Source organism: Pan paniscus, chromosome 19 (genome assembly GCF_029289425.2).
Source record: "Pan paniscus chromosome 19, NHGRI_mPanPan1-v2.0_pri, whole genome shotgun sequence".
NCBI classification, from domain to species: Eukaryota; Metazoa; Chordata; class Mammalia; order Primates; family Hominidae; genus Pan; species Pan paniscus.
Window position 1 is genome coordinate 25065797 of NC_073268.2, and position 14922 is coordinate 25080718.

The 14922-nt window shown below is 38.2% G+C and overlaps 1 protein-coding gene across 4 annotated transcripts in view; it reads right to left on the bottom strand.

The window, feature by feature from the left end:
• ZPBP2 (zona pellucida binding protein 2) overlaps positions 1 to 14922 on the bottom strand; it is a 33048-nt gene that overhangs the window by 11904 nt on the left and 6222 nt on the right. For 2 of the 4 annotated variants that reach the window (XM_003831444.5, XM_003831445.3), the window contains 2 exons: positions 13872 to 14052; positions 10914 to 12647 (listed from right to left, as the gene is read on the bottom strand). In XM_003831444.5, the coding sequence (XP_003831492.1) occupies positions 12520 to 12647; positions 13872 to 14052 (309 nt within the window). In that variant the 3' untranslated portion in view covers positions 10914 to 12519. Of the gene's footprint in view, positions 1 to 10913; positions 14053 to 14922 lie in introns of those variants that run through there. The other 2 variants (XM_055102097.2, XM_055102098.2) reach the window with 2 other exon arrangements.

Here is a 14922-nt window from a genome sequence, read left to right on the forward strand (position 1 = left end):
ATACTTCAATAAACTAATGCTTTCACATACGACCAGAAAATTTTACTAAATCTGAACTAAGTAGATCCATTAGTTTTTCTAACTGCTTCAGACAGAAACATTTACAATACATGAAGATATGGCACCTGCAGTTCAAAGCATTAAGCTATTAACACCACATACATGCCAAAATGGTTGCTGAAACAAGCAAATGAAAACCAAATGTTCATTAGTTTATTGTTAATAATACACTAGTGTTGGAAAATACTCTTGCAGAAGTACAAAATACAAAATTCTCAATACTGACTCTTTTGGTAGGTACAATCCTGTGAAATGTGACTTCTAAGTACTACAAATGAACACATACAGAATCAAGATGAAAAAGAGGGAGGCCAGGTGCGGTGGCTCATGCCTGTAATCCCAGCAATTTGGGAGGCCAACGTGGGTGGATTGCCTGAGCTCAGGAGTTTGAGACCAGCCTGGGCAACACGGTGAAACCCCAACTCTACTAAAATACAAAAAATTAGCCAGGCATGGCGGCGTGCGCCTGTAATCCCAGCTACTCGGGAGTCTGAGACAGGAGAATCGCTTGAACCCGGGAGGTGGAGGTTGCAGTGAGCCGAGATTGTGCCACTGCACTTCAGCCTGGGCAACAGAGGGAGACTCCATCTCAAAAAAAAAAAAAAAAAAAAGGGAAAGGGTGGGATTTTTTTCAGCAGCAAATTGTAGGAATGCTGTTACACCTTCTGTTTCCATTGAATAAGTCAGAAGATATAATAACTTTGTTGCCATTTTAGGGCTTTGTGTCTCTGCTAATGAGATAAAGAATATTACATTCATTTAATTTTGTTGTTAATGGGTTAACATTTGCAAAATATTAATTCAACACAAGCTTTTAATTCTACTGTGTTATAATATTTAAATAGTTTACTATGGATCGGGGTTAGGGGATGGAAAAAGTGTGAATCAATGTATCAAGGGGCAAATATTCTCTCTCTCTCTCTCTCTTTTTTGAGACAGAGTTTCATTTTGTCACCCAGGCTGGAGTGCAGCGGTGCCACGATGTCAGTTCACTGCAACCTCAGCCTCCCAGGTTCAAGCAATTCTCATGACTTAGCCTCCCAAGTAGCTGGGATTACAGGTGTGTGCCACCACATCTAGCTAAATTTTTTTTTTTTTTTTTTTTTTAGTAGAGATGGGGCTTCGCCATGTTGGCCAGGCTAGCCTCAAACTCCTGGCCTCATGTGATCCGCCCACCTTGGCCTCCCAAAGTGCTAAGATTACAAGCGTGAGCCACCATGTCTGGCTTTTTTTTTTTTTTTTTTTTTGAGACAGGGTCTCACTCTGTCGCCCAGGCTGGAGTGCAGTGGTGTGATCTTGGCTTGGCTCATCGCAACATCTGCCTCCTGGGCTCAAGTGATCCTCCTACCTTAGCCTCCCAAGTAGCTGGGACTACAGGTGTGTGCTATCACACCCAGCTAATTTTTGAATTTTTTTGTAGAGACAGGGTTTCATCATGTTGCCCAGGCTGGTCCTGAACTCCTGGGTTCAAACAATCTGCCTGCCTCAGCCTCCAAAAGTGCTGGGAGTACAAGCATGAGCCACCATGCCTGGCTGCAAATATTCTCAAGATTCAAAATAAGTAGCAAGTAGGATATAACCACAAGTTTACCTCTGAATGCAGACTCAATTTAATCAGTTCAATTACTTATTACAGCTATAATGCATAGAAATGTGGGGGGCATTCAAAGGTTAGTATGAGGAAGTTCCTGCTCACAGGAGTTTATTCTAGTAGGGGATGGTGGGGAAAGGATACAGAAGATAGAAAAGACATTAAACCTAGATTCAGTGCTGGAAGAGATATTATGGATTTAATATAATCCTTTCATTTTACAAATAATGAAAGAGGCTTAAAAATGTTAAATGACCAGTCTGGGCAACAGAGTGAGGCCTCATCTCTACAAAAAAAATTTTTTTAATTAGCCAGGTGTAGTGGCACATGCCTATAGTCCCAGCTACTCCAGAAGCTGAGGCAGGTGGATTGCTTGAGCCCAGGAGGTCAAGGCTGCAGTGGGCTGTGATCACACCACTGCACTCCAGCCTGGGCAAGGCAGCAAGATCCTGTCTCAAAAAAAAAAAAAAAAGAAAAAGAAAAAGAAAGAAAAAGAAAAAAGAAAAAAAGTAAATTGTAACAAAAATGTGGTTGCATGTTAAAATTAGCAGTAGCAGACAATACATTTATGGAAGAAATTGATCAGTGTGGGTAGAAGTGTTGTGAATAACGTGGAAACAAAGATGGAAGGGCATTCTACATATGAGGAATAAGTGTAGTCTGTCTAGGAGAAAGCAAGATGAGTCTTGTTACAGAAGAGGGTTCAAACTGAAAAGACCTTTACACTCTTAGAGCTGGAAGAGAACTTAAGAGATTTAGTGCAATCTGTCCCCCAGTGTAGAATGATAGGAATCGAGGTGGAAAGGTCAATGGAAACCAGACCGTAGAAGGCTTTGGATGCCCATTTTGGGTTTAATCTTTTATGCCAGGGGTTGCCAGCCTCTTTTCCCCTCCTTTAGGAAGCTTTTTTCTAGACTTCCCCCCACAATTGCCTTCCCATGAAATTTTAATACCACAGATAAACTGTGTATCTGCTTATGTAACGTGTGATCCTTTTTGTGTGTGTGTGACAGAGTCTCCCTGTTGACCAGGCTGGAGTGCAGTGGCACAATCTTGGCTCACTGCAACCTCCACCTGCCGAGTTCAAGTGACTCTCTTGCCTCAGCCTCCCAAGTAGCTGGGATTACAGGTGTGCGCCACCACGCCCAGCTAGTTTTTGTATTTTTAGTAGAGACAGGGTTTCACCACGTTGGCCAGGCTAGTCTCAAACTCCTGATCTCAGGTGATCTGCCCGCCTTGGCCTCCCAAAGTGCTCTGATTACAGGCATGAGCCATTGTGTCCAGACTCGTGTGACCCTTTGAAGAGCCACAAACATATGAAAAAATGCTCAACGTCACTAATCATCAGGGAAATGCAAATTAAAACCACAATGAGATAACACCTTACCCCAGCCAGAATGGTCATTATTAGAAAGTCAAAAGACAATAGATGTCAGTGTGGATGTGTTGAAAAGGGAACACTTATACACCGCTGGTGGGAATGTAAATTAGTACAACCTCTATGGAAAACAATAGCAGATTTCTCAAAGAACTAGAAGTAGACCAACCATTCAATCCAGCAATCCCACTACTGGGTATCTACCCAAAGGAAAAGAAGTCATCATATGAAAAAGACACCTGCATGCATATGTTGTTTGTTTGTTTGTTTGTTTGGAGATGGGGTCTCACTCTGTCATCCAGACTGGAGTGCAGTGGCATGATCATGGCTCACTTCAGCCTCTGCCTCCCAGACTCAAGTGATCCTCCCACCTCAGCCCCCTAGAAGGAGCTGGGACTACAGGTGTAAGCCACCAAGCCTGGATAATTTTTTGTATTTTTGGTAGAGACGGGGGTTTGCCACATTGCCCAGGCTGGTCTTGAACTCCTGAGCTCAAGCAATCCACCAGCCTTGGTCTCCCAAAGTGCTGGGATTACAGGGTGAGCCACTGCATCCAGCCAGCATGCATATATTTATTGCAGCACAATTCACAGTTGCAAAGATATGGAACCAACCTAAGTGCCCCTCAACTGACAAGTAGATAAATAAAATGTGGCATGTATACACCATAGAATACTACTCAGCTATAGGAAAGAACAAAATAATGTATTTTGCAGTAACTTGGATGGAATTGGAGGTCACTATTCTAAGTGAAGTAACTCAGAAGTAAAAAACCAGGCTGGACACAGTGGATCATGGTTGTAATCCCAGCACTTTGGGAGGCGAAGGCAGGCAGATCACTTGAGGTCAGGAGTTTGAGACCAGCCTGGCCAACATGGCAGAACACTGTCTCTACTAAAACTACAAAAATTAACTGGGCATGGTGGCGCATGCCTGTAATCCCAGCTACTCGGGAGGCTGAGGCACGAGAATCACTTGAACCAGAGAGGCAGAGGTTGCAGTGAGCCGATATTGCACTACTGCACTCCAGCCTGGGCAAGTGAGACTCTCTCTTAAAAAACAAAAACAAAACAAAACAAAAAAACCCCAAATACTGGCTGAGTGTGGTGGCTCACACCTGTGATCCCAGAAATCTGGGAGCCCAATGTAGGTGGATCACTAGAGCTCAGAAGTTCGAGACCAGCCTGGGCAACATGGCAAAACCTGGCTTTACCAAAGAAAAAAAAAATTAGCTGGGTGTGATGGTGCATGCCTGTGGTCTCAGCTACTCAGGAGGCTGAGGTAAGACGATTGCTTGAGCCCAGGAGGTGAAGGCTGCAGTGAGCCGAGATCGTACCACTGCACTCTGGCCTGGGTAACAGAGCAAGACCCTGTCTCGAAACAAAAAAAACAAAGCAAAACAAAACAAAATACCATATGTTCTCATAAGTATGAGCTAAGTAATGAGTATGCAAAGGCATACAGAGTGGTATAATGCGTATGAGTATTGGAGACTCAGAAGAGGGGAAAGTGGAAGGGGGATGAGGGATAAAAAACTACATATTGGGTACAATGTACACTACTTGGGTGAGGGGTGCCCTAAAATTTCAGACTTCACCAGTATACAATTCAACCATGAAACCAAAACCACTTGTACCCCTAAACCTATTGAAATAAAATTAAAATAAAATGCCTAAAAGTAGCATCAACATGTCATTAGAAGTAATAAATAGCTCTATGCCAGAGTAAAATTGTCTATTTCAAGAGACAAAACTGTAAATATATAACACACTTAGAAAACCACGGCAGGATACATAAGCAGTACTGGTAAAATTTAGCCCCCAATATGCGGTGGAATTAGAACTGCTTTATTTTGGAAAGATACAGTTTGAGTATTCCTAATCTGAAAATCTAAGATTTGAAACTTTTCTAAGTGTCAACACGATGTTCAAAGGAAATACTCATTGGAGCACTTTTGATTTCGGATTAGGGATGCATTTTTGATTTTTGCATTAGGGATGCTCAACCATTAAGTATAATGCAAATATTCCAAAATCTGAAATCTGAAACACTGCTGGCCCCAAGGTTTTTTGTCTTTTTTTTTTTTTAAAGAGGGTCTTGCTCTGTCACTGAGGCTGAAGTGAAGTGGCATAATCATAGCTCAGCCTCCTGAGTAGCTGAGACTACAGGTACATGCCACCATACCTAGCTATTTAATTTTTTTTTTTTTTTTGTAGAGATGGGGTCTCACTATGTTGCTCAGGCAGGTCTCAAACTCCTGGCCTCAAGTGATCCTCCTGCTTCAGCCTCCTGAAGTGCTGGGACTACAGATGTTAGCCACCATGCTTGGCCCCAAGTATTTTGAATAAGGGATACTCAACCTGTATGGTGATTGGAAAAAGTAATGAGATATATTTATCAATATTAATTAGCAATCTGTTATAGTTATGCAGGAAACAAAGCCAGCTCACAGTGAAAATAAAACATCACTATCTTGACAGAAAGTCCTCATTTCAGAATAGCTACCTATCAGCAACTGGTTATCATTAGGTTAAAGGAAGAAAAAAAAGTATACCATGCTAACACTGATCAAAGGAAATCTCGAGTAGCTATATTAATTTCGGACAAAGTAGATTTCTGAACAAGGAAAATTATCAGGGATGAAGAATGGTATTACATAATGATAAAGGGGTCAATTCTCCAGGAAGACATAACAGTCGTTTATAGGTGCCTAACAACAGAGCATCAAAATAGGTGGGTTAAAAACTAACAGAACTGCAAAGAGAAATAGACAAACCCATTATTATCCTTAGAAACATCAACACTCTTCTATCAGGGACGGACAAATGCAGCAGGCAGAAAATCGGTAAAGATATAGTTGAATTATGGCATCATCAATCAACTGGATCTAATTGACATTTACAGAATCTCCATCCACCAATAGCAGAATACATATATTCTCCTAAAGCTCACATGAAACATTCACCAAGATAAACAACATTCTGGACATAACAGAGTACCTGAGCAAAAAAATTTTAAGAGATGCTTATGTTGCCCAGGCTGGTCTCAAACTCCTGGCCTTAAGCGATCCTCCTACCTCAGCCTCCTGAGTACTGATCACATTTAAAACAATAAAAGCAAGCCGGGCCTGGTGGCTCATGCCTGTAATCCCAGCATTTTGGGAGGCCGAGGCGGGCGGATCGCAAGGTCAGGAGTTCAAGACCAGCCTGGCCAGGATGGTGAAACCCTGTCTCTACTAAAAATACATAAAAATATTAGCCAGGCATGATGGCGGGCGCCTGTAGTCCTAGCTACTCGGGAGGCTGAGGCAGGAGACTCACTTGAACCCGGGAGGCAGAGGTTGCAGTGAGCTGAGATTGCACCACTGCACTCCCTGTGGGCGACAGAGTGAGACTCCGTCTCAAAAAAAAAAAAAAAAAAAGCCATACACAGTAAGCCTGCAGACCACAATGGAATTAGACTAAAAATCAATAATGGAAAGATAGCTGGAAAATTAAAAGATATTTGGAGATTAAACAATAGGCATCTAAATAACACATGGGTCAAAGAAATCTCAAAAGAAATTTTAAAATATTTTAAACTAAACAAAAATGAAAATACAACTTATAAAAACTTGTAGGATTCAGCAAATGTTTAGAGGGAAATTGATAGCATTGAATGCACATATCAGAAAATAGGAAAAATATAAAATCAATAATCTAAGCATGTGCCTTAGATTAGAGGTACAAGTTTCTGGAAACTACAGGAAGAAGAGCAACATAAACCTAAAGCAGGCAGAAAAAAAGAACTAATAAGAATTAGAGCAACAATCAATTAAATTGAAAGCAGGGAATCAACAGAGAAAATCAAGGAAACCAAAAGCTGGTTCTTAGAAAACATCAGTAAAATTGATAAAACTCTGGCCAGGCTAACCAAGAAAAAAAAGGGGAAGACACAAATTACTAATATCAGAAATAAAAGAGGGATTATCACTACTAAACATTAATGTCATTAATGACATTAAAAAGATAATAAAGGAATATTATAAATAATTCTATAATTTGATAATTGAGATGAAATGAACAAATTACTTAAAGGACAAAACCTACCAAAATGTATACAAGGAGAAACAGATACTCTGAATAGGTCTAGATCTATTAAAGAAATTGAATTTTTTTTTAATTTTTTTATTTTTATTTATTTTTTTGAGACAGAGTCTTGCTCTGTTGCCCAGGCTGGAGTGCAGTGGCGTGATCTCGGCTCACTGCAACCTCTGCCTCCTGGGTTCAAGCAATTCTCGTGCCTCAGCCTCCTGAGTGGCTGGGATTACAGGTGCCTGCCACCACGCATGGCTAATTTTTGTATTTTTAGTAGAGACGGGGTTTCACCGTGTTGGCCAGGCTGGTCTCCAACAACTGAACTCAAGTGATCTGCCAGCCTCGGCCTCCCAAAGTACTGGGATTACAGGTGTGCACCACCATGTCCAGCCAGAAATTGAATCAATAATTAATAACCTTCCAAGACAGAAAGCATCAGGCCCAGATAGTTTTGTTGTTGTTGTTGTTTTGTTTTTTAGTGGCTTAAAACAACACAAATTCCCCAGGAGTTCAAGATCAGCCTGGGCAATACAGTGAGACCCTGTCTCTAAAAAACAAAACAAAACAAAATCACAAAAATTTGCCATCTTACAATTGTGCAGGCCAGAAATACAATATGAGTCTCACTGGGCTAAATACAAGGTGTTTGCAGGACTTTGTTCCTGTTTGGAGGTTCTACAGAAACCATTTCCTTGCCTTTTCCAGCTTCTAGAGGCCACCTGCACTCCTTGGCTCATGGCTGTCTTCCTCTGCGTTCAAAGCCAACAACATAACATCTCTCTGACTCTGCTTCTGCCATCCCCACCTCTTTCTCTTTCTCATTTGTTTCCTTCTTCCTGTTTCATAAAGACCCTTGTGTTTACATTGTACCCACCAAGATAATCAAATATAATCTCCCTATTTTAATGTTTAGCCACCTTAATTCTGCTGTAACTTTATTTAATTCACCTTTACATGTAATTTAACATATTCACAGGTTTTGTGGATGAAGATGTGGACATCCTTGAGAGGCCCTTATTCTGCCTGCTACACTATTCCAGCCCCTTCACTATGATTTTTAAGTACATTCCAGTATTTGTTAGAGGCCCAGACAGCTTTACTGGTGAATTCCACCAAACATTTAATAAATAAATGATACGTATTCTCTATAATCTCTTCCATAAAAACTGAAGCAAAGGGAATACTTCCTAACTCATATCCTATGAGGCCAGCATTACTCTAATACTAAAACCAGATAAAGATATCACAAAAAGTAAAACTCCAGACTAATGTATCTCATGAACATAAATGCAAAAATCCCTAACAGAATATTAGCAAATTAAATCCAACAATGTATAAAAATATTTATTCACATAGCCGAGAAGGATTTATTCCAAATATGCAATGCTGGTCCAACATTTAAAAATTAATTAATGTAATCCATAACATTAACAGGCTAAAGAAAAATCATATGACCATATCAATAAATGCAGAAAATGCATTTGACAAAATCTACTACCCATTTGTGATAAAAATTCTCAGCAAACTAGGAATAGAGGGGATTTTTTAACTTAACAAAGAAAGTCTACAAAAAGTCTATAACTAACATCACACTTAATGGTGAGAAACTAGATGTTTTCCCTTTCTTTTAGACTGGGCATGAGGCAAGGATATCCCCTCTCACCACTCTTATTCGACATTATACTCAAAGTCCTAGCTGATGCGATAAGATAAGAAGGAAAATAAAAGGTATACAGATTGGAAAAGAAGAAATAAAACTGTCTTTGTTCACAGATGATATGATTGTCAATGTAGAAAATCCCAAAGAATAGGCAAAAAATTCCTGGAACTAAGTAATTATAGTAAAGTCACAGGATATAAGGTTAATATACAAAAGTCTATTGCCTTTCTATATAACAGCAATGAACATTTGGACTTTGAAATTAAAAGCACAATATCATTTATATTAGCATGAAAAAATTAAATATTAAGGCATAAATATAATAATAAATATACAGGATGTATATGAGGAAAACCACAAAACTCCAATAAGTCAAAGAATATCTAAACAAATGGAGAGATATTCCATTCATAGAAGGGAAGACTAGTATTGTTATCATGTTAATTCTCCCCAACTTGACGTATAGATTCACTGTAATCCTAAACAAGCTCCAAGCAAGTTATTTTGTGGTTATCAACAAAATGATTCTAAGGTTTACATGGAGCAGCAAAAGACTCAGAATAACACCAAACTAAAGAGCAAAGTCAGAGGACTGACGCTACTCAAATGTGAGACTTACTATACGGTAATCAAGACAGTGTGGTATTGACAAAATAATAGACAAAATGATAATGGAGCAGAATAAAGAGCCCACACATAGACCCTTACAAATGTAGTCAACTAATCTTTGACAAAGGAGCAAACGAGCAAATGTTATTCAATGGAGAAAGAACAGTCTGTTCAACAAATGGTGCTGGAACAATTGGATATCAATATGCAAAAAAATGAATCTAGACATACAATTTATACTTTTCATAAAAATTAACTCCAAATGGATCTTAGACTTACATATAAAACATAAAACTATATAACTTCTAGAAGATAACAGGAATATCTAGTTACCTTAGGTTTGGCAATGAGTTTTCAGATATGACAACAAAAGCATGCCATGAAAGAAAAATTATCAAGTTGGATTTTATTAAAATTAAAAACTTCTTCTCTGTGAAAGGCATTGTTGAAGGAATGAAAAGCTGAAGGAATAAAGCGAAAGAATTTTTTTTCGCAAATTTTCACAAAGAATGTGAAAAAATCTTTGCAAACTTGTATTTAATTAAAAATTTGGAAAAAAAGAAAAAAAAAGATGTCACCTTGTCAGATGTCAGTCAGCTCAAGCTGGTTGATAATGTTGTCTATGTCTTCTACATCCTTTTGGTTTTTGTACCAGCTGTTCTATCAATTATTGAGAGTACATTATTGAAATATTCAATTATTGTTATCAAGTTATTTTCCTTTTTTTAATTCTTTACATTTTGACTTGAATATTTTGAAGCTCTGTTAGGTGCAGATACATTATTTCTTCTTGATGTATTTAACCTGTGTTCATTATGAAATACCCCTTTCATGCTGAGTAGTACTTGCTTTAACATCTATTTTGCCTGATATAGATATATTCACTTGACCTATATTACGGTTACTGCTTGTATAGTGTCTATATTTTTTATTTTTACTTTGGGACTATTAGTGTCTTTGAATCTGATGCATTTCTTTTGCAGGTAGTGATGGTTGAATTTTTCTTTTTATTCAGTCTGTCTGACAATTTCTGCCTTTTGATTGCATTAGAACTATAACATTTAATACAATTGTTGATATGGTTGTACTTAAATTTACCATTTTGCTAATTGTTTTCTGTATTTCTTCTGTCTTTTTGTTGTTGTTGTTGTTCTTTATTTTATCTTTAACTGGCTTTTTTGTAAATAATGTTTTCCAGTGTAGATTTTCAGTTTTTCTGTTTTTGAGTTGTATTATTTCAGTTGTTTTCTAAGTGGTAGTGCCAGTGATTGCAATATGCGTATTATCCTATCACAGTCTACTTCAGATTAATACGTAAACTTAGTTCTAGGAAAATACAGAACCTTGCCTTCAACATTGCTTCACTTTCTTTCTTGTCTTTTGTAATTTTATTATCATATATATTACACGCATATATGTTGCAATCTATTAATATAGTCTTTAATTTATTGTGTTAATGAACTTAATGTCTTTTAAAATTACTAAGAAAATAAATCGGAAGATTAACTAAAAAAAATTTGTATCCAAAATATACGAAGTCCAGCCTGGGCGATGGAGCAAGACTCTGTTTCAAAAACAAAAACAACAACAACAACAACAAAACAACAACAACTATATATATTATATATATATATATATATATGCAAAGAACTCTTAGAATTCAACAATAAGAGAATTAAGAACCCAATTAAATAATGGGCAAAGGATATGAACAGACACCTCACCAAAAAGATACACAGATGGCAAATAATCATATGAAAAGATGTTCAACATCAGATGCCATTAGGGAATTGCAAATTAAAACAATAAAATACCACCATACACCTATTAGAATGGTCAAAATAAAAAAAAAACTAACAATACCAAATGCTGGGAAAGATAAGGATAACAGGAATACTTTTTCATTTCTGGTGAATGCAAAACGGTAAGCCACTTTGGGAGACAGTATGGCAGTTTCTCATAAAACTACACATAGTCACACTCCGGCAGTCATATTCCTAGGTTATTTACACAATTGGGTTGAAAACTTATGTTCATACAAAAACCTGCACACAAATGTTTATAGCGGCTTTATTTTTAATCACCAAAAACTGGAAGCAATCAAGATTTCCTTTAATGGGCGAATGGATAAACACACTATGCTATATCCATACAATGAACATTATTCAGCAATAAAAAATGAGCTATCAAGTCACAAAAAGACATGGAGGAACCTTAAATGCATATTGCTAAGTGAAAGAAGCCAGTCTAAAAAGTCTACATACTGCATAACTCCAACCAACTACATGACATTTTGGAAAAGGCAAAACTGTAGAGACAGTAAAAAGATCAGTGGTTGCCAGGGCACGGGGGGAGGGATAAATAAGTGAAGCACAGAGGATTTTGAGGGTGGTGAAACTATTCTGTATGAGACTGCAATGGTGCACACATGCCATTATGAATTTGTCGAAACCCACATAACCTTACAACACAATGAATCTTAATATGAACTATGGGCTATAATTAATAATAAATTAATATTGGTTCATCATTTGTAACAAATGTGCCATACTAATGCACCATCTTAATAATAGGAGAAATTGTGTAAGGAGGAATGAGGGTATGGGGTGCGGTGGGTGTATGGAACTCTATATATTATCTGCTCTATTATTCTGTAAACCTAAACCTATACTTTAAAAAATACAGTATATTAATTTATCTTAAAAAATAAAATCATAGGGACCAAAATAAATAACTTTTTTGGTTCTAATACAAAGATAATATACACGCCTTTATATCATACAAGAGTGATTCCAAACAAATAAATATATGGAGAGTATACAATTTTTATTTTATTATACTTTGATACTCTTCTTGACCTTACTATACTCTTAGGTACACAGCAACATACCGTTTGTAAACAATAAAACATTTCATTAAAAATAATCCATTAAAACTTCAAGTTTCCTTTGTACACTAGAGATACTGGATTAAATGCCTTCTTAGAAATGCCATGTTAACCATTTATTTTAAAGTTTCCAAAATGCATGTTTTCCAGTGGTTTGGTCTTACTGATTTTACTTAATGGAACTATCTATGATGCTCTGGGATGTGAAAATCATCTTATGTCCCCGACTTCCACAAGTAAGTAACAATGCTTTCACCTCTAATCTTCATATTGCTGATTTTTGTTTGAAGTTTGTGGGCAAGATTTAGCTCCATAGGTAAGGACGGAAAAGCAGGTCTGACAAATTACATTAACATCAGGACTAAAAGTCGCAGGACTACAAACCACTGCAGAGGAAAACACAGGGAGTAATTATAATTTAGAGGCATTTTATGCCTCTACTACTTGGAGGTATTCTATACCAACAATATAAATCTGCCTTTAATATCACACCATTTCAGTACCTATATTATACCAGGTAATGTTCAGCCCATTTAAGTTGTGGAAGATTATGTGAGTTTCAAACTTTATAATTTTATGATCTTAAAGACAGGAGAAAGTGAGAATCCTATTTTTTCTTTTACTATCAGCATTTTACAGTATCTTCTGCAGTGCCCCATTTATGAGTTCCTATTTCTAGTTTTCTAGTTCCTATTTCCTAGTTCTCTGCTTTCCAGGTAGGACCATTCTGTTTTCCTTCATTGTACAGTAGCTTAAGACAGAACATTATAGAAATGTTTATAATACAAGAGAGTACATCAGGAAGAGTTAATATACATTAAAATAACTATATTTAGAAATTTGGGCTTTGGCTGGGCGCAGTGGCTCATGCCTGTAATCCCAGCACTTTGGGAGGCCAAGGCGGGCAGATTGCTTGAGCCCAGGAATTCCAAGACCAGTCTGGGCAACAGGGCGAAACTCTGTCTCTACTAAAAATACAAAAATTAGTCAGTAAAAATACAAAAATTACAGATTGCACACCTGTAATCCTGGCTACTCAGGAGGCTGAGGTTGAAGGATGGTTTGAGCTTGGGAGGCAGAGTTGCCGTAAGCTGAGACTGCGCCACACTGCACTGCAGCCTGGGTGACAGCCAGACTTCATCTCAAAGAAAAAAAAAAAAAAAAGGGGGCCAAGCATGGTAGCCCACACCTATAATCCCAGCACTTTCGGAAGCCAAGGCAGACGGATCCTTTGAGGTCAGGAGTTCAATCGAGACCAGCCTGGCCAACATGGTGAAACTCTGTCTCTACTTTTTACAAAAATTAGCCAGCTGTGGTAGCTACTGGGGAGGCTGAGGCAGAAGAATCACTTGAACCCTGGAGACGAAGGTTGTGGTGAGCTCAGATGACGCCACTGCACTCCAGCATGGGTGAAAGAGTGAGACTCTATCTCAAAAAAAACAAAAAAAAAAATTGGGGCTTTGAATTTTTACTTCCCTTTAGCTAAATATATATATTTTTTTGGTAAGAGAATCACTGTAAAGATTCTATTCAGTTATGCCAAGTGAATTACTTATATATTCTTCTGACTCTATAACCTAAATATTTAGATATTTATATTTTATAGTTACCACAACAGCTAGCGCAATTACTGTGTAGACGTTCATTTTTTCCAAAGCCTGGTCGACAGCTATCCAGACGTACTACTTGCAAACTGTGGTCCACAAAATGCATTGCTGGTAGAGTTTTATTAAAGTTATGGTAGAAAATATATGCTTGGCTCCGAAAAAAGTCTTCTATTCGATCTCTTGCCTAAGGTTGAAAAATACCAGAGAAAGGTACAATTACTAAACTATGAACCAAATTTATCCTCCAGTATCACAGGCAATAATGTACTGTAAGCATGCCATACTTAACGTAGATAAATTCCTGAAAAGGTGTGTGTTAACACCAAAATTAGTCTAGCTTTGACCTTATCAACTGTTGTCAATTAATATGTGCAATGGTTAAGAAAAATTGGCTGGGAGCGGTGGCTCATGCCTGTAAACCCAGCACTTTGGGAGGCCAAGGCGGGCAGATCGCGAGGTCAAGAGTTCGAGACCATCCTGGCCAACATGGTGAAACTCCGTCTCTATTAAAAATACAAAAATTAGCTGGGTGTGGTGGCATGTGCCTGTAGTCCCAGCTACTCAGGAGGCTGAGGCAGGAGAATTGCTTGAACCTCGGAAGCGGAGGTTGCAGTGAGCTGAGATCGTGCCACTGCACTCCAGCCTGGCGACAGAGCGAGACTCCGTCTCAGAAAAAATAAATAAATAAAAATTAAAATTAAGATTAGGCTGGGCGTGGTGGCTCACGCCTGTGATCCCAGCACTTTGGGAGGCAGAGGTGGGCGGATCACTTGAGGCCACGAGTTTGAGACTAGCCTGGCCAACATGGTGAAACCTCGTCTCTAATAAAAAATACAAAACTTAGCCAGGGGTAGTGGCAGGCACCTGTAATCCCAGCTATTCGGGAAGCTGAGGCACAAGAATCACTTGAATCCAGAGGCAGAGGTTGCAGTGAGCTGAGATTGCACAGCAGCCTGGGTGACAGAATGAGACTCCATCTCAAAAACAAAACAAAATAAAAAGAAAAGAAAAAATAAGATTCAAAAACTTGTTTTGAATTATTTGCAATGTCTAT